Source organism: Crotalus tigris, unplaced genomic scaffold (genome assembly GCF_016545835.1).
Source record: "Crotalus tigris isolate CLP2741 ecotype Arizona unplaced genomic scaffold, ASM1654583v1 scf7180000024297.1652928, whole genome shotgun sequence".
In the NCBI taxonomy this organism is placed as follows: domain Eukaryota; kingdom Metazoa; phylum Chordata; class Lepidosauria; order Squamata; family Viperidae; genus Crotalus; species Crotalus tigris.
In genome coordinates this window covers 560,043-581,071 of record NW_024100470.1, presented here as the reverse complement: position 1 = coordinate 581,071, position 21,029 = coordinate 560,043, and the positions used below count along the sequence as shown (strand labels likewise).

Genomic DNA, 21,029 nt, shown 5'->3' with positions numbered 1-21,029 from the left:
CAAAGAATGGGGAACTGATTACTGATTATGATCTAAGGATAGTTATTGTCCCTACTTCTAAAAATCTTAAGGGAATTCCAGCAGACACTGTAAAAAACTATGACCACGGATTAAAACATTGCATCCTATTAATATCTGCTTTGAAAAACAGAAGTGCATGTAAGGAGGAATAGAAGGACTTGTATTTCATCTGTGACTCTTTATTTTCTTAACTTTAGATAAAATTCATTATCATAACCTTAGATAATATTAAGGAATAGTTAGTTTTTCAGTTGACTGGTAACATAGGAGCTACTGTTTGATGTCTACAATGATTATATATTATATCAAATTGGTTATATTCAGAACATTGGTTTTACTTTTTTCCCCAAGTGTGATGTGCATTTCTCCACCCTGCACCTGCAAACTTAGTAGTCCTCTTCCCTTTGTCCATAAATACTATCAGTCTGGAGATTTAATCATTGCTGCTATTATTTATCAGGTTCTCTTTCTTACAAATGAGATCACTTTTGAAAGCCTTCCTTCTTTTGAAGTCCTTGATCAATACCTGTAAGTATCCTTCTACTTCTCTTCATCCTCAGTTCACACCTCCTCTTTCCCCTTATTGCCACTAAAAGCTATATTTCCTTTCACTTTTATGCTTAAATATATTGTTTGCTCATCAATAGGTTTGACCAATTCCAGTGACCATATTTGGTCATTTTTAATTCTAGACTGCACAAATGCTTAATCTTTTCTAATACTGATCTTGAAATTGAGATGAATATTACTAGTTTTAACCATAATGTATATGAATTTCATTCTCCTCAAGAAACTTCCTTCCTTCAACAAAGTCCCTTGTGGAAAGTAACAAGTTGGACTAATCCGAGGGGTCCTTGGTGCTCTCTGAGCGTGATTGTTTTCTTTCAGAGGATTCATTAGGCTAACATCACCAGTGCTGACAATGTTACCTAGTTAGGGTAATGTAATATCTGAAGAAAACTAGCAAGCTCAGAGAGCACCAAGGATTCCTTATTTCAACCCAGAGTTACAAATATTATCTTTCTTTGGACTAATCTAAATATTGCAGAAGCTCTCTAGTTAATCTTGAGGAGGTTTTTTATTATTATTTCATCCATATATTAAACAGGAAATGCTTAGCACATAATTTAGGTTATTACAGGCCTAGAATGAAAGAAGGATCTGGCTTCCTTTCTTTAGAAAATACAGATAAGATATAGAGAATAGTGAAATCAGATAGAAACATAGAAAACTAATAGCAGATTTTTTTTTCTAATGATGAACATCTGTTTATCCCCACTATGCTTCCTCTGAAAGTTGGTTTTGAGGTACTACTACTCTTTTTGTAAACTTAATACTTTCTAACAAGAAGTTTTGAGCTTCTCTTCTGTCAGTATGATATTAGGCCCTCATGCTTTTATGTTTTAATTCATATTGAGAATAATGCCTTCTAGAACCTTATTCACACTTGGAATATAGTTAAAGATTTCAGTCATGTCCTTCCTTTTCTTCTTTCCTCTAGGCTGAATATATTCAGTTCCTCTAATATTTCCTGATATATTTTGTCCCTCAAAAAGTGCACCATTTTTATTGCCCTTTTTTGGACTAGCTGAATCTTATCAATATCTTTTTTTTAACTTAGGTCACCAAAACTGTACACAATATTTCAAATGGGGTCTGACTAAATGCTAGCCTTAATTCAATGTTAAGTAGCCAAAACTAGGTAGTGCTTCCTGATTGATACAATCTAGGGCTATTATTTGATAGTGACCAAATGCCAGATGTCCAGAACAAACAATCAGCACTAATTTATATCGCTTTGTATAATGTACAAATTAAAATAGCTGTTCAATTCTGAAACAGAAATATATTAACATGGCTTATAATTTTCCCTGAAGGTTCATCACTCATAATTACCAGCACACTTTGGCTCTGGCATTTGCTGTAAAGGAGATCAATGAAAATGGGCTTTTACCTAATGTTAGCCTTGGTTTTCACATTGCTACTGACAACCATGAGGAAATTACAACTTATCATTTGGCAATGGAATTTCTATCTACAAAAGATACATTTATACCCAACTACAAATGCAATGACCTGACCAACACAGTAGCAGTCATTGGAGGAGCCCGTATTAACACCTGTGTCAACATGGCAATCATTCTATGCAACTACAAATTTCCCCAGGTGAGATATAAATTTGGATCAATATGAGATGTTCACCAACTATTTATTCTATTCAAAAATTTGCTCATTGAAAAGAAATATTTGAGCAAAACTATGAGTAAATCATAAGGCTGTCCCTTTTTACCTCATGAGCAAAATGGCAGAGTCACGTAAACTAATTTTAAGCACCCTATTTTTGTATCCCTCTCAAACCAAGAGATTGGATTAAACCAACATATATGATTTGTTTTTGTTTTTATTTTCTTTATTTTGGAAGATACCCTTTATTCCTTTGTTCTTCTGACTTTCTCCATTTAGCTCACTTATGGATCAGCTCCACTGATGAATACTGAAACAGCAATATTTGTCAAATCGATGTTCCCAGATGAAGATCACCAATTTAAAGGATTACTGCACTTATTATTACATTTTGGATGGACCTGGGTTGGGTTCATTTCTCTGTATGATGAAGAAAGAGAAAAGTTCGTTCAAAAGAGATTTTCCATATTTTCAGAGAGAGGAATCTGCTTTGACTTTATAGAATGTCTTCCCCAAATGATGTATGGTAATGAAGCTGCTGAGTTGATAGAAAATGCAGATAAAATATTCAGAGTGATCATGGAGAGTACAGTCATTGCAGTCATCGTAAGTGCTGAAATTACAGGCATAGTGCCTTTGAGACTAATGATCTATCTTTCCAATTTTGATGATATTCCAAAGGAGAGAAAGTCCAAAGTTTGGATCATGACAGCCCAGATGGAATTCACCTCCATTCGGATGCAAAGACAGTTGCCCATTGATTTTCTCCATGGTGCTCTTTCCTTTGCAATTCACTCAAAGAAGCTGACTGGATTTCAACAATTTATGCAGAAGAGAAATCCAAACCTAGAAAAAGATGATGGTTTTATTAGGGATTTCTTTAAAGATGCATTTGAATGCTCATTCTTCAGTGATATTACAGATGGGAATGCTGAAAAGATCTGCACTGGGGAAGAGAAGCTGGAGACTCTTTCAAATTCTGTATTTGAGACCACCATAGGTGGACATAGTTATAGTATATACAATGCAGTCTATGCTGTGGCACATGCTCTGAAGGCCTTGCGCTCTGCCAAACATAAAAGGGGTCGAAAAATGGATGAGAGGAGATGGAGGCTCTTCCTCCAATCACCCTGGCAGGTAATGTTGGCTAATACAAAATTTGGGGAAATCATCACGTACCAGCATAGTTTTGTGTTGTGCTTTGTTGTGTTGTTTTAACTGTTGGGATGCTTTGAAAGCTGTATGGAAATACTTGATATTTTCATATGAAAGAAAATGAAAATTAATATATGAAAATATAAGGCTTAGATCTAGACACATAGAAATATGTGACATAAAAAATTCATTTTATGTTTAAAATGGTATGTACGGGATCTTATTCAATCCATTATATTTGACAATTTCAAATGTAAAAACTCAAAAGCTTCCTTGAATAGCATCCTCATCAGATTGATTTTGGATTCACTAAGGTTCAAAGATTCCCCAAAGTGCTTTTTCAAAAGGCAACTGGACTTCCTTTGTTTTTTCTTGAAGGTGTGTTGCTTCACTTCAAAACTGAGAAAGTTTCTTGAATGAGAAGTGAAACATTTTCAAAGAAAAGCAAAGAAAGTCCAGTTGTCTTTTGAAAAAGCATTTTTGGGACAACCACAACTTGGATGAATGATAATCTCCGTAGACATTAAAATTCAAAGGGAATAATAATAATTATAAAAATGACAAGAAATCTGTGAAAATAAGAATAGTATTATTTCAGTTCATCAGCAAAGTTGTCAATGTATTCAAGTTTATTATTTTTTTACAAAAGTAACAGGAATTAAAAGCTATATTCTCGTAGAATTTCCTATCTCAGAGAATTCTATCTTGCCTATACTAAGTGCCATTTTAAGATCCTGTAATCCCTGAATTTGGAATAGAGTCAGGGCAACTGAATGGAGCTGAATGTTTACTGGTCATGATGCCTTTTTTGAAACCACACAATGTTTGCAACAGATATTTTCTCTTTGCACGCTGATTGAGAAACATCTGTCACTACCTAGAATTGAACTCTTAACCTTTCAAATGGGACGCAAGAATCTTTATCACTAGGCCACCAGGCAGTCCTCTATCTTGCCTACACTATATGGCAGAACACTGAATTCATAATTTCTGAAACGGTTAATCAAAGCAAAGTGATCTCTCAGATCTCTCACTTTGTTGATTTCTTATCTGACAGTTTTCACCAGAGAGTAGAAAATGTGTTTGATAAAAATATATTTCTTTACCAGATTGAAATTGGTGTAGACCAAAGCAGATTTGAACAGCTTACTTTTCATTAAGCCTAGACCAAACTGAAAGAAACAAATAGAGATTTTCCCATCTTCTTCAAAGTTTTGCAATAACTTTCTGTGTCTTTTTTTTCCATTCTTCATTTAGCTGCACCATTTTTTGCAAGAAGTCTCCTTTAACAACAGTGCTGGAGAACAGGTTTCTTTTGGCCCCAATGGAGAACTAGAAACTGGATTTGATATTTTTAATTGGGTCACATTTCCAAACACATCCTTTCTGAAAGTCAAAATTGGGAAGATCAATCCCACAGCTCCCCCAGACAAGCTCCTCTCCATTTCTTCCAAGGAAGCCATTTGGCCTCTCATATTTAACCATGTGAGTATCTTTTTTCCCTTATTAGCCACTGATCCATCAAAGTAAATGATTAAATAACCACAACTACAGCAACAGTAAGCAAATATTTAGCAATTCATATGCTATTGATCACAGATAGTCCTTGACTTACAACAGTTCATTCAATGACAGTTCGTAATTGCAATGACTCTGAAAAAAAGTGGTTTGTGACTATTTTTCACATCATCAACCACTGCAGCATCCCCATGGTCATGCGATCAAAATTCAGATGTTTGGCAACTTGTCAAGGAATTGCATAGCAGCTGTCCAGATGAAGTTCTAAAAATTAACAAAGTGTGTGTGTGTGTGTGTGTGTGTGAACCAATCATAGTGTAGAAATATGAATCAGTGCTCTCTAATTAACTCATCAACTACAACTGCATTCTGGCCTTTACTGTTCTAGCTACAAAATTCGATGTTCTGACTCTGAACCTGACCCATATTTATGATGGTTACAATACTTTTCAATTAACTTTTTAATCACCTCCTGTGGTTGGTGAAGGAGTTGGAACTTCCAGAGATGGTTAAGTTAAATGCTTTGATTAGAGAAAACAGAATATCTACAGTTTTAACTTACTGGAAACCCCTGAAACCATTTTGCGTGAAAGAAGACAAAATCCAATTTTGATTGTAGTTTCAATTATTAGAAAAAATGGAGAATCCTAGTGTAAGAGATAACTTTGTAATAATACTTGTAGTGCTAAAAAAAATAAATTGGGAGCTTCTTTCTATTTTTTATCAATTTTTTTTGCACTTTCATTTTTCCCTCTTTCATTTTTCCCTTGTTCTTTTTATTCTTTATTACTTTGTTAGTTTCTATTTTCCATTTAAAATGTTTAATAAAATGTTTACAAAAAAACCCCTTAAAAATACCAAAATTTTCATGGAGACTTTATCTGTCTATCTAGCTATCTAACTAATTATGAGATTCCAAGTCCAGTAATTTTGCTGCATACAATCAAGAATTTAAATGGCTTTCTTCAAATCATTGAAACAGCCTGCAGAAATTTTGTTTTTGAAATATATTTCAAATATTTATTTATTTTTAACATTAAAATAAAACCATAAATATATGTACAGATATATAAAATCAAATTCAATATATTGAATGTATGTATCGAAACATATTCTGATATATCATTCAAAAACAAAGAATTTATGCTGAGGTTTCTGTCTCTCATAATATTAATACTAATATTAATATTATTATTATTAATAATAATAATAATAATAATAATAATAATAGAGTTGAAAGGGACCTTGGAGGCCTTCTAGTCCAACCCCCTGCTCATGGAGGAAACCCTATGCCATTTCAAACTATATCCAATCTAATTTAATCTAATCTAGTCTAATCTAATCTCTATATTATTTAATTATCTAATCATAATGCAGCAGCATTCCAAATAAGATTACACGCTACCTATAAAATTCATTAAAGAAGAGGAGGATGCATGCATTTCTTTTCCCTAAAAATAAATTATAAACTAATCAGTGAGGAAAGGAATATGATGAAAAATAATCTTTCTTATCTGTTTCTACATTTGTAAGGCAGAATTTTACTTAGATGAATTTTATTTATGTTTATTACTTTTTGTGAGATGGTAACTCCACACTCACATGTAAGGTGGCCAAATATTTTTGCTCTGTTAAAGTATTTATTTACCCTTTTCACAGTACTCTTTTTACTGTAAACCCGGGTCAAAAACTGTAATACAGATATTTGATTTGATTTGACATGAACCAAAAAAACAGGACCTTGAGGAGCGAATACCGTGAGGGATCCAGATTTAAAGACTTTTCCACATCAGCTTCTGTGTATATTGCCCAAACTGATCTTTAGAATACAATTATTGGGAATAATCAATGGATTAATGTAATAGGTAAGAAGCAGTTGAAGATTCAGTAGTGAATTTACACCAGGAAGAAAACTGGAAAATGCAACACTAATGTTTGGATCAAATATATAATAATAATAGTAAAGTTGGAAGGGACCTTGGAGGTCATCTAGTCCAACCCCCTGCTCAGGCAGGAAACCCTACACCATTTTGGACAAATGGCTGACCAGTCTCTTCTTAAAAACTTCCAGTGTTGGAGCATTTACTGCTTCTGGAGGCAGGTTGTTCCACTGATTAATTGTTCTCACTAAGGAAGTTTCTCCTTAGTTCTAGGTTGCTTCTCCCCTTGATTAGTTTCCACCCGTTGCTTCTTGTCTTGCCTTCAGGTGCTTTGGAAAATAGCTTGATTCCCTCTTCTTTCTGGCAGCTCCTGAGATATTGGAATACTGCTATCATGTCCCCCCTTGTCCTTCTATTCGTTAAACTAGACATACCCAATTCCAGCAACCTTTCCTTATATGTTTTAGCCTCCAGTCCCCTAATCATCTTTGTTGCTCTTCTCTGTACTCTAGTAGAGTCTCAACATCTTTTTTACATCGTGGTGACCAAAACTGGATGCAGTATTCCAAGTGTGGCCTTACCAAGGCATTGTAGAGTGGTATTAATACTTCATGTGATCTTGATTCTATCTGTTAATGCAGCCTAGCACTGTGTTGGCCTTTTTGGCAGCTGAAGCACACTGCTGGCTCATATTTAGGTGATTGTCTTCTAGGACTCCGAGGTCCCTCTCACAGTTACTACTATTGAACATGGTGCCACCTATGCTGTACTTGTGCATTTGGTTTTTCTAGCCTAGATGTAGAACCTTGCTTTTTTCACCATTGAAATTCATTTTGTTAGTTAGTGCCCAGTGTTCAAGTCTGTCCAGATTCTTCTGTATCTTAAGCCTGTCTTCTGGAGTGTTGGCTATTCCTGCCAGCTTGGTGTCGTCTGCAAATTTGATGAGTTCCCCATCTATCCCTTCGTCCAAATCATTGATGAAGATGTTGAAGAGCATTGGGCCCAGAACAGAGCCCTGGGGCACCCCACTACACACTTCCCTCCATATAGATGCAGTTCCATTGAGGACCACTCGCTGAGTACGGCCGATCAGCCAGCTACGAATCCATCTGGTGGTCATTCTGTCTACCCCACATTTTTCTATCTTATCAAGTAGTAGGTTGTGATCTACCTTATCAAATGCCTTACTGAAGTCCAAGTAAATTATGTCCACAGCATTCCTCTGATGCACTAATTTTGTCACTTGGTCAAAGAATGCAATAAGATTTGTCTGGCATGATCTATTTTTGACAAACCCATGTTGGCTTTTAGTAATCACTTTGTTTGCCTCTCGGCTTTTGTTGATTCGTTGTTTGATTATCTTTTCCAGAATCTTCCCAGGTATTGAGGTCAGGCTGATAAGTCTGTAATTTCCTGGATCCATTTTTTTTTCCTTTTTTGAGGATGGGAACTACATTAGCTCTTTTCCAGTCCTCTGGTAGTTCCCCTGTGTTCCAGGATCTTTGAAAAATATAGTTCAGTGGTTCCGATATCACATCTGCCAGTTCTTTGAGAACCTTGGGATGTAATCCATCTGGTCCTGGCGATTTGAACTCATCTCGGCTGGACAGGTGCTCACTTACCATTTTCTTAACTATCTTAACTTGTGTTTCTATTTTGTTTTTTATGGCATTATTTTTGATAGGTTGGTCTGTTTTTTCCCTTTGTGTAAAGACAGATGCAAAAAATGAGTTAAATAGTTCTGCTTTCTCCCTGTTGCTTGTCACCTTCTTGCCACTTCCACCCACTAATGGACCAATCATTTCCTTCACTTTTTTCTTGTTTTTTACATGTTGAAAGAAGCTTTTTTTGTTATTTTTGACTTTGGTCGCAAGCCTTAGTTCATTTTGAGCCTTGGCTTTCCTCACTTCATCTTTGCAGGCTCGGGCTATTTGCTGATATTCTGACTTAGTTATGTTCCCCTCTTTCCACTTTCTATACTTGTCCTTTTTATCTTTCAATTTGTCAGAGAGTTCTTTATGCACCCATGCTGGTTTCTTTTGAGAGCTGTTGTTTTTCCTCTTTGTTGGTATTATGCTAGACTGTGCTTTTATTATCTCATTTTTTCAAAATTTCCCAAGCTTCTTAAGTTGTTTTTATGAAGAGTTTGTGTATGTACAACTGATGAATAGAACAATTCCCCCCCCCAAAAAAAAAAATTAACTGTGTGGATATTCTGATTTTATTTCTGAATAGACATTACCTCTTTCCATTTGTAACAAGGAGTGTCCTCTTGGCCATAGCAAGATAAAAGTGGAAGGAAAATTATCCTGCTGCTATGACTGTAAGCCATGCCCAGAAGGGAAGATAGCTGACCAATTAGGTAAGCAAAGGAATGTATATATATATATTAAATGAATTAATGATATAATAAATTTAAACAGGGATTGAATTTTTGATAAATATTTTTTTTTTTATTGAAATTTTTCAAAAGTTTTACAAATAAAAATCCACCCCCCCCTCCCCAACCACCCCACCCCCCCCCGACTTCCCAGAACTGAATATAGGATTATTTAACAAATATTTTAAAAATAACATTTGCAATTTATAAAATAATTAATAATAATAATAAAAATCACAGTAATAATATATATAATAATAATATACATAACATAAACTTTAAAATGAATAATATATACTAAAAAAGAAAAAAAAAATAAAAATAAAAAGAGAAGAGAGAGAGAGAAAGAAGAAAGAAGAAAGTAGACGAAGAATAAAGCATATATATATATAAAAAAAAAAATATATGAATAATAATACATAAAAAATGTATATATATAAAAAAGAAAAAGAAGAAAGAAAGAAAGAAAAAACAATCATTACAAATTATAAAAAGGCTAAATAATATTTTTCCATATCCAAATTATGTTGTATAAAATTTATCCATTTTTCCCATACCGCAAAAAATTTTTCTTGAGATTGCTCCTTTAAGAAAGCCGAAATCTTTGCCATTTCTGCCAAATACGAAACTTTATGAAACCATTCTTGTAAAGTAGGCAAAGATTCCTTCTTCCAATATTGTCCTATTAACAACCTAGCGGCTGTAATCAAATTTAACATCAATATAACCTCCTTAGCATCACAGTCAATAACAATACCTAGTAAAAATAATTGCGGAGTAAATTTTACCCTCCTTTTAAAAATTCTTTGAATATTCCACCATATCTTAATCCAAAAAGCTTTTATATGCTTACACGTCCACCAAATATGGTAATAGGTAGCATCCAAATATCCACATCTCCAGCATTTCGGCTGTAGATTAGGGTACATAATGGACATTTTCTTTGGGTCAAGGTGCCATCTATAAAACATCTTATAAAAATTCTCTCTTAAATTTTGCGCTTGTGTGAATTTAACATTTCTTATCCAAATAAGTTCCCAAGTATCCATTGAAATCGTTTCACCAATATTCTGTGCCCATTTAATCATACAATCTTTAACTAGTTCAAGTTCTGAATCTAATTCCACTAAAACCCCATAAACTCTCTTAATATGGGTTGGCCTTTGATCTCTTACTTGTTTTAAAAAAATTTCATCTTCTCTAAGCCAGCCCATTTTACAATCCATCTTCCATCTATCCACTATTTGTCTATATTGGAACCATGAATAAGTTAAGTTTTCATGTGTTAATTCTTCCAAAGATTTTAACTGCCAGTCTTGGCCATCCCATCTTAATAACTGTACGTAAGAGACCTTGTCCATATTTACCCCTTTCCTTATACCTTCTATGGCATGCCGAGGTATAGCCCATAATGGTATTTTGAAGTCACTTTTATAATACTTTCTCCACACTCTTAGCAAAGAGTTTCTTATAATATGAGACTTAAAAACCCAATCCACTTTTTTATTAAATATTAAATAGGCATGCCATCCAAAAAATAGGTCCCAGCCTTCCAAATGAAGTATTTCTGTATTTGTTAAATTCACCCAGTCGCTAATCAATGTCAATACTACAGCATCATAATACAATTTCATATTTGGTACCTTGAGTCCACCTCTCTCACGAAAATCTTGCATTATTTTAAGTTTCACCCTTGGTTTTTTCCCTGCCCAAACAAATTTATTAATACCTTTTTGCCATTCATCTAAATTACGTTCGTTCTTTAAGATAGGTAACATTTGAAACAAAAAAATAAACTTTGGCAGGACATTCATTTTAATAACTGCAATTCTGCCCATAAGGGATAACTGTAAATTATTCCAGTTTTTTAAATCCTTCTGTACCTCCATCCACAGCTTTTCATAATTATTTTTATACAATTTTACATTAGAAGCAGATAATGTAACCCCCAAATATTTTACCTTATCAACAATTTCAAAGTCTGTTAAGTTAACTAGAGCCTGTTTATCACCATTAGTCATATTTTTAGCTAATATTTTGGTCTTATTATTATTAATTTTAAAGCCAGAAACACGTCCATATTGTTGAATCAATTGTAATAATTTCACCACCGAAGAAACAGGTTGAGACAAAGTAACAACCAAGTCATCTGCAAAGGCTCTTAATTTATATTCTTTTTTATTAATTTCTATTCCTTTTATTTCTTGAGACTCCCGAATTTTAATCAACAAAATTTCCAGTGTTAAAACAAACAATAACGGAGACAACGGGCATCCCTGTCTTGTTCCTTTTTCTATTACAAAAGCCTCTGACAAACCCCCATTTACAATAATTTGAGCAGTCTGTTTTTGATATATATTGGATAATACTTGTAATATATTTTGTCCAAAATTCATCTCCTTGATTAAACACAGCATAAACTGCCAATTCACTTGATCAAAGGCTTTTTCAGCATCCAAAAATATCAGGCCTGCAGAGACTTGGTTATTCTTTTCTAAATACTCTAATAAATTAATAATTTGTCTAACGTTATTCTTCATATACCTTCCAGTTATAAAACCCGATTGATCCCTATGTATAAACTGCTGCAAGATCCCCATAAGCCTGTTAGCTAAAATTTTTGCAAAAATTTTATAATCCACATTTAAAAGAGATATAGGCCTATAATTTTTAGGCAAAGTGAGATCTTGACTATCTTTTGGAATCAATGATATAAATGCATTACGCCAGGATGGAGGGATCTCTAACCCCTGTAATAAATTATTAAACAGTTCACACAACGGTTGAGTCATCTCTTCTACTAAAGCTTTATAATAAATAGATGTCAACCCATCCGTACCCGGCGCTTTGCCCAATTTCAATTGTTTAATAGCTGTAACAATTTCTTCCTTAGTAATTAAACCATTAATCTTTTTTTCCTGATCTTCTGTTAATTTAGGAAAGTTAACTTTGCCTAAATAATTATTTATATCTGTAATTTGAATATTAGTACCCTTATATAATTTTTGATAGTATTCTAAAAAAGATTTCTTAATCAATTCTTTCTGATAAACCAATTTACCATTATAATTTATTTTATCTATATTCCTCTGTTTCTGTTTTTTTCTTAACTGATAAGCCAACCATCTCCCTGGTTTATTAGCATTACAAAATGTATTTTGTTTCATAAATAGCAAATTAGTTGCAGCTTGATCAGCCATCAGCATGTTAAATTGTGTTTTTAACAATTTTAAAGCTCCTTTAACCTTTTCATCTAAGGGATTTGAAATTAAAAGTTTCTCTTTTAATTTAATCTCCTCTTCCAAGTCTTTCCGTTTCTGAGTCTGTTTCTGTCTATGCAAATTATTCATTTTTATCAAAATACCACGCATAAAAGCTTTACTTGCATCCCAGACCATTGACATTGATGTTCCCTTGTTCATATTTAAAGTAAAATATTCCTTTAAACATTCCTTTAATTTATGAACATTTTTTTCTTGTTTAAATAAATTCTCATTCACCCTCCAGGATCTCCTATCTTCCTTCTCTACAAACAGTTCCATCCAAACTGGACTATGATCGGACAATGTCCTAGGAAAAATTTTTACATTCTTCACCCTGTTGTATAAATCTGTTGTGATCAAAAAGAAATCAATTCTTGAGAAAGATTGGTGTCTATCTGAGAAAAACGTAAAATCCTTTTCTTCTTGATTACGTTCACGCCAATAGTCTCTCAATTCCCAATCTTCTTTCATATCAAAAAAGGCTTTAGGTAATTTAGCCTGTTTAAAAAAGGTAGAAGAGCCTTTTTTGTCCATTTGTATATCTAAGACACCATTCCAGTCTCCCATTAAAATCACAGATCTATAGTCCAACAAAGTTATTTTCTGATGTAGTAACCTATAAAATTGCTCCTGTTGCTGGTTTGGTGCATACAACCCCACAATAAGAATTTTCTTGCCATATAAACCAAGTTCAAGCATAACATATCTTCCGTAAGGATCTGATTCTAACAAGGTAGCGGATAGATTCTGTTTAACATAGATTACCACACCCCCTTTCTTCCCAGGGGCGGGAGATACAAAATGAGATCCCAAGCGAGGATTATTTAAATATTTTTGATCTTTAGCTGTAATATGAGTTTCTTGCAAGCAAATAATATCATTGTTATGTTGTTTCAAATAGTGGTAAATTTTTTTTCTCTTTTGAGGAATGTTTAATCCATTAACATTCCAAGACAGGAGCTTTGCCATCTCCCTTGGCCTTCAGCCTGGAGAAGATCCGCTCAAATTCTGCTGCTGATGAATATGTAGCAGAGCTTTTGGGTCTTGCTCCTCCCACCGGCACTGAAGCAATTTGCTGAGTAGATTCTTCAATTTCTTTTTCTTTTTCTTTTTTCTGTTGTTCTTTTTCTTTACGTTTATGTGCTGCACGGGTCATTCTCTGTTCTTTAACCTCTGGTTGAGACATCCATACCACCTGTCCAGCAGTCATCATCCCTGTACCTTCAGATTTCTGTTCCATCTCTTTGTCACTCAAGACTTTATGCATCATGGGCAAAGGAGAGCCTGCTCCCAGGACCGTTTTATAAAATTCCTTAGCTTTAGCAACTGTATTAAGTCTATAACGTGTCCCCGCATGGCTCAAAACAATGCCCATCGGAATCTCCCATCTAAATGGCATTTGTCTTGCTTTAAGTTCATTTACTAAAAAAGCAAAATCTTTTCTGCTTCTTAAAATTTTAGGTGGAATTTCCTTTAAAATAATAATATCTTGGGCAGCAATCTGAAATCTTTTATTATAAAAAGTTTGTAGAATCTGATTTCGCAAAGACTTCTTAGCAAAATATATCACCACATCTCTAGGCAAATTCCTCTGTTTTGCAATCCAAGAATTAACTCTATAAATTCTTTCCACATCCCCACGTAACTCTTCTTTATCAATATTCAAAATAACAGCCAAGTCATTAATCACCATTTCCATCAAATCTTGAGTTTTATCTTCTTTCAGACCCCTTATTCTCAAAGCATATTCCATCTGTCTATACTGGAACATAAGAATATCATCTTGTGAAGTCTCCACTTTTTTCTCCATATCTTGAAATTTATAATCCAAAAGTTCAACTGTTTCTTCAATTTCCTCTACTCTGGAGTCCAGCTTCACAACCACTGAGGCCATTCCAGATAGAGCTAGAAGTATATCATCCCTCAAAATAGCATTATTCTGTTCTAAAAGCTCCTTCATCTCTTTCTTCATTTCCTCCTTAGTTTCAGATTTATTCTGGTCCAAAAGTTGTTTCATTTCCTCCCTAAACTGTGAGACAGCACTTACCATTATTTCTTTAATGTCTTGTGCTGATGTGCCAGATGGGGGAGGTGAAGGTGGAGTGGATTTAGGTTGCTGCACTGAGGGTATTATTTTAAGTTGTTGTTGCACAGTAGAAGTAGCAGGAGAAGAAGTTACTTTAGAAGCTGCAGTAGCTGGTTGTCGTTTTGAAGCCATTTTAATTTATCTTCCTTTCTTCTTAAAAATACCGATAAAAATAAGTAATCCAAAAAAAAATTAAAAATAAGATAAAATAAAATAAAATAAGATCAATCTAAAAGTCCCCAAGAATAAAAAAGTAAAAAAAGTAAAAAAAAAGCAGTATTAAACAACAATTCAGCCGATCCGTCTTTTAAAGGAAAAAAAACTTTCAAAACGCCATTTTACTTTCACTCTCACTTTTCCGCCCGAAAAAAAAGAGAAAGCTCAAAAAAATAAAAAAAAATCAGCAGATACTAAATAAACTAAATAAACTAAAAAAAAATAAAATAAAGCTAAACTATAAATAAAATCCTTTAAACAGTTCTGTCCGGTTTAAGATTACTCACGGTTTCTTTAAGTACGGAGATGGTAGCGGCGTCTCGCTTTGTTTCCGAAGAAACAAAGACAGCTGAGAGGCGGAGAAGGCAATGAACTCCGAGGGAACCCTCTTTCTACCCCCCTAAAAATAAAAATCCAGGGAGAGTTAAGAGGTTCTACCTCTATTCATGCGATCTCTACCCCTTCCCTTCGCCCGGGAAGGGGATTGCGAGCCGCGGGCCAGCTGGTAAACGCTGTGCTCCGCGGATCTGACACCTTCTCAGGAGGACGGCTACAAAGTAGCCGCCATCTCCACCGCTTTAACCACCGGAAGTCCGAATTTTTGATAAATATTATGGTGATTGAGAATCCTGAGCTTTGCGTCATATTGACGTGAAACAATAAACATTTGTATTGGGGTTTTTTTTTCATAGTTCAGTGAGCTATTTGGTGATAAAACCAATTAGTTCATTCTAATTTGGAGTATCAGTAGAATCCTCAGATTTGAATTATCCCTTCTTATCTTTCCTTGAAAAATTACTAACATCTTTTTCCAGAAACCATTGTCCTTACTGTTTGGAAATAAAAGTAATTTTCCATTGGCAATTTTTTCCCATGGTTTTTAGTTGTTTTTACTTCCTATTCTACTCAAATGATTGATTGATTGATTGATTGATTGATTGATTCTGGAATTTATAACCTTGCTTATCTGGTATAATAAATCTAGTTGCTTACCACAAACATTAAAAATACAAATAATAACTTTAACAAATCAAACAAATCAGCTTCCTGAGTCAATCCCCATCATACCTTAACACTTTAGGTGAATAGCAAGATCTTCCCAACCTGCTAGAGGATGAAAGGATAGAGAAATCTCATAATTCAGATGGAAGAATATTGGAAATGTCTGGACACCACAGACCAGATACAACTTCAAATTCCCAGTTGACAACATTTAACACAAAAGATCTAAAGACAGATATCAATGAAGAGAGATATTCCCGCCTATAACTTAGCCCAGTGACATCCAAGGATTTAATGGTGATGATCAAGAACTTGAATTGGGTATGGTAAGCCACTAGGAGCAAGTATACCCCATGCAGGAGTAGTGGATCTAAGTGATCCACTACATGGGCCATTGCATTGCAGACCAGTTATAGATTTGAAATGGTCTTCAAGGACAGCACCATATAAAGTGATTTAATAATCAATAATCAAATTAAGAGCTCAGTAAGTCTACAGAATACTGTAAAATCAGATCATATTGAAAATGAAATTAAGATGCTTCAAAACAATAATGTTTCTATGAATGGTCTCTTTTTTAGACTCAGATGGCTGTTTTCCATGTCCAGAGGATCAATATCCAAACAAGAATAAGAATAAATGCCTTCAAAAAAGTATAATTTATTTAACGTATCAAGAACCTTTGGGGATTTCTTTGGCAATGATTGCAGTCTTCTTCTCAGTCATCTCAGCTGTGGTGTTGTGGATCTTCATTAAATATCAGGACACACCTATTGTTAGAGCCAATAACAGGAATCTCACTTATAGCCTTCTCATTGCTCTCCTCCTTTCTTTCTTTTGCAGCTTGCTCTTCATTGGGCAACCTGCTCAAATCAAATGTCTCTTGCGACAAACTGCTTTTGGTATCAGCTTCTCTGTAGCTCTTTCTTGCATATTGGGGAAAACAATTATAGTGGTCCTTGCTTTCATGGCCACCAGGCCTGACTCCAAAATGAGGAAATGGGTGGGGAAAGGGCTGGCTACCTCTATTGTCCTGTCTTGCTCCCTGACACAATTGTGCATTTGTGTGGTATGGCTCACAATTTCTCCTCCCTTCCCAGATTCTGACATGCACTCCATGGCTGAAGAAATTGTCCTGCAATGTAATGAAGGTTCAACCACAATGTTTTATACTGTGCTTGCTTTTTTGGGATTCTTGACTACTGTCAGTTTCACTGTGGCCTTCCTAGCTAGGAATTTGCCTGACAGCTTTAATGAAGCCAAATTTATCACCTTCAGCATGTTGGTTTTTTGCAGTGTTTGGGTGTCATTTGTTCCCACCTATTTGAGTACCAAGGGAAAATACATGGTGGCAGTGGAGATCTTCTCCATTTTGTCTTCAGCAGGTGGATTACTGCTCTGCATATTTTTCCCCAAATGCTATATCATTATTTTGAGACCTAATCTGAATAAGAAGGACCAATTAATGAAAAAGTGAAACTGATTTTAACAGTACTCCTTAAATGAAGATTTGTGTCCTAAACAGTAGAGTAGGCAATAACTAATCAAGAAGAAGGTATGGTTTTGGTTGCAATAATAAAAAAGGCTTCCAGAAAGAATACAGAGAAGAGCAAAAAAGATGATTAGGGGACTGGAGGCTAAAACGTATTAAGAACAGTTGCAGGAATTGAGTATATCTAGTTTAATGAAAATAAGATTAGGGGTGACTACCAATATCCAAGGGCTGCCACAAATAAGAGTTAGTCAACTTATTTTCAAAAGTACTAGAAGGCAGGAGAAGAAACAATGGATGGAAACTAATCAAGGACAGAAACAACCTAGAACTAAGGATACATTTTTTGACAGTTAGAACTATTAATCAGTGGAATGACTTGCCTTCAGAAGTTGTGAGTGCTGCAACACTGGCGATTTTAAGAAGAGATTGGGCAACCATTCGTCTGAAATGGTGTAGATATGAGCAGGGGAATTGGATTAAAGATCTCCAAAGTCTCTTCCCACTCTGTTATTCTTTTATTCTGTTGTATTAAAATTATTTTGCTGATATAATGTGCATTAAGGTAAAAATGAATGGGTTTAAATCCTGCATCCCATGAACTTCACAACATCCCTGCTAAAAAGAAAGAAAATGCTTATTTTACATCACTTTTGAAATTAAAGCATGCCTGGTACAGGTGAAGCCAAAGGTTTGTCAACATTTTGTGTGATTTGATATGCTGCTTAAAAAATGCTAAGGAATAACATGAGTGTCTTATTTTCCCCTTAAAGATCTCCCATTATTCCCTCTAATCATTTTTTTAAGGTACAGGAGAATCCAAATTAACATCCCTTTTCACAATTCTGAAAGTTTGAGAGCACCTTGGTTTACCAGGTAAGGTGCTAGGCCAGAAACAAGGGACTATGTGTTCTTCTCCTCCTTTACTAATGAAAGCCTAATAGGTATGTTGTTCTGGGAACCTTGGAGAGGTGTTTGAAGAAGATTGTGTTGGAGAACTGCTCCTCAGCTTCCTTGGCAAAGTATCCTTATTTATGATGACTACTGTCCCAACACTGGTGGCTTGTTTGATTACAATGTCACTATTAGCCAGCCTTGGATGACATCTAATTCTGTTCTACTGAGATTAAATCTGGAGCATGCCCACCAATCTAACTATAACCAGGAAAGGATTATAAAATTCTATGAAGTAACAGTAATTCTGATTTTATTGAGAACAATTGCTACTAAAGGGAACTAATACTGAGGTACAAACATCTCAGATTTTGAAATTATAAGAAGTTTCACTGAAGTTACAGAAATTGGGGACATGGCTTTGGAAATAAAATTTGACAACTTTTCATTATTCTTCTACTGGGTGAGTTGGAGAAAACATCTGATTGGTGAACTACATATCATGCTTAAATGTAATGCATGTAAATCCACTGCAATTCCCAAAGATCTCAGTAGTTTATAGAGGTTGATCAATTAAGCTTTGTTTCAACAGCAGAGTATTTGCTAGGCTAAATACTCCTAAAAGGAGACTGGTAATTATTATTGGAAAAATATCTAGGGAACCAAGGACACAGGAAAAGCTCATGAATGAATGAATGAATGAGTGAGGGAGTAAGGGAGTGAATATCCCTAAAGATTAAGATAGGACTGAATGCTATGATACAACAAGGATATAATAACTTATGTTTAACTGGGTTGAAATATTTCATCAATATATAGTATGCCAATCTGAATCACATCTTTGAGTTGGTTGTCAAAAAAAAATATACTTTCCTACTTTGCACTTGACACATATCTTCTTGTGTATAGAGATTAAAATGGTAATGAGCCATCACATAATCCTTGACGTGGCATTCTAAAATACCAATAGTGGACATAGTGATTGGTAAATTGGCAGTTTGTGCTAGTTACCAAGTTGTTAAAAATGTACAGGAGTTAGAATAATTGTTCGGGATAACTAAAAAGAGTAGACATTGTACTTTGCAATAAAAAAATGTTGAAGAATACAACTCTGACTGATCTCCGTTTGACTCTCCTTATATATATAGCCCAATTATAAAGTTGTCTCACAGTAAAAATAAGGCAAGTAGCAAAATATAACTACATTAGAAATGCAATCAACCTGGTGCTCAAAGATGACCTCAACTATAAATAAAGAGGAATGGGAGCTTATAACACAAGGTGTCAACTCTACAATGAACCTAGCTGCAGCCATCTTTCTCTATCTTGTTCTAGGTTGCCACATAGAAAGGAGGGAGGTGGGTTTCACAGGTTCTTCACCAGTCTAACATATTCTGTCCTATGGAAACCAAGGTCATATCTTACTCCCAGGGCTAGAGACAGGGCATTGTGTTAGAAAGCCCGACAAACATTTCTATTGGAAAATGTAGTAAATTATATATTTTGAGGGTGTGACATTATACTTTGTAACTAGGTAATTTTTAGTGGGAAATTCAGATTTCTTTTCACTTTTACCATGCCAATACTTTGTAACCAATAAACATGTTCTTTGAGGAAGTTACAAGCCTCGGAATTCTGCTTTATTCATCTCTGTCTATCTGAACCATGACACAAAGGGTCTTCTTCTCTTAGCCATTTCACTTCAACATTCCTCAGGAGAAGCCATGATTTAATGGCCTTCTTAAAAACCAGCAAAATGTAGACAATTCAATTTTGACTGTTAGTATATTAGAAAATTAAATTTTTGTAAGTTCAGAACTGATACAATAATTCTTGTTTTCGACTTCCGGTGGTTAAAGCGGCGATGATGGCGGCTACTTTGTAGCCGTCCTTCTGAGACGGTGTCAGATCCGCGGAGCACAGCGCTCATCAGCTGGCTCGCGGTTCAAAATCCCCTTCCCGGGCGAAGGGAAGGGGTAGAGACTACATGAATAGAGGTAGAACCTCTTAACCTTCCCTGGATTTTTTTTAGGGGGGTAGAAAGAGTGCTCCCTCAGAGTTCATTGCCTTCTCCGCCTCTCAGCTGTCTTTGCTTCTTCGGAAGCAAAGCAAAACGCCGCTACCATCTCCGCACTCAAAGCTGCTTGGTGAGTGACTTTTAAAGCGGACAGAACTGTTTAAAGGATTTTACTTAGAGTTAGAGATTTATTTTCTTTAATTTTTTCTTTTTAGTATAAGCTGATTTTTTTTTTCACTTTCTTTTCTTTGGGCGGAAAGTGAGAGTGAAAGTAAAATGGCGTTTTGAAAGTTTTTTTTCCTATCTCTGGAAAGAAAAGACGGACTGATTGAACTGTATGCTTAATATTGTTTTTTTTCTTAAGTCTTTTTTCTTCTTTTAAACTGCCTTGGGAGTTTTTACTTTTATTGTATTTTTCCTGGTCTTTTTATTTGTAAGGATTTAAGTACTTTTTTTCCCTTTTTTAAGAAGAAAGAAAGATAGTTTAAAATGGCTTCAAAGAGACAACCAGCTTCTATAGTTTCTAAGGTGATTTCTTCTCCTGTTACTGCAACTGTTCAACAACAACTTAAAGTAACACCACCGGTGCAACAACCCAAGGCTATATCTCCACCTTCTCCTCCCCCATCAGGCACATCTGCACAAGATTTAAAGGATATAATGGGAAATGCTGTGTCTCAATTTAGGGAGGAAGTGAAGCAACTTCTGGAACAGAGCAAATCTGAAACTAAGGAAGAATTGAAGAAGGAAATGAAGGAGCTTTTTGTACAGAATAATACTATTTTGAGGGAAGACATAGTCTCAGCTTTATCTGGATTGGCTTCTGTGGTTGTGAAGCTGGACTCCAGAGTGGAAGAAGTTGAAGAAAAAGTAGAATTTTTGGATTATAAATTTCAAGATATGGAAAAAAAAAGTGGAAAC

At 34.9% G+C, this 21,029-nt stretch overlaps 1 protein-coding gene across 1 annotated transcript; it reads left to right on the top strand.

Annotated features, from left to right (window-relative positions):
* Positions 1 to 376: 376 nt before the first annotated feature.
* Positions 377 to 17,182, top strand: LOC120299448 (vomeronasal type-2 receptor 26-like). Its single transcript, XM_039324302.1, has 6 exons — positions 377 to 549; positions 1,899 to 2,187; positions 2,485 to 3,342; positions 4,618 to 4,845; positions 8,994 to 9,120; positions 16,287 to 17,182. Exons 1-6 carry the CDS (start codon positions 377 to 379, stop codon positions 17,180 to 17,182), a joined length of 2,571 nt encoding a protein of 856 aa, XP_039180236.1.
* The last annotated feature ends 3,847 nt before the right edge of the window (positions 17,183 to 21,029 follow it).

What these genes read in the sequence shown, in the direction of transcription:
- LOC120299448 (XM_039324302.1), top strand. Translation starts at nt 377, where the DNA reads ATGTGCATTTCTCCACCCTGCACCTGCAAACTTAGTAGTCCTCTTCCC. An exon ending in GCAACTACAAATTTCCCCAG is followed by an intron (nt 2,188 to 2,484) that starts GTGAGATATAAA and finishes TTCTCCATTTAG; the next exon opens with CTCACTTATGGATCAGCTCC. An exon ending in GGCCTCTCATATTTAACCAT is followed by an intron (nt 4,846 to 8,993) that starts GTGAGTATCTTT and finishes ATTTCTGAATAG; the next exon opens with ACATTACCTCTTTCCATTTG.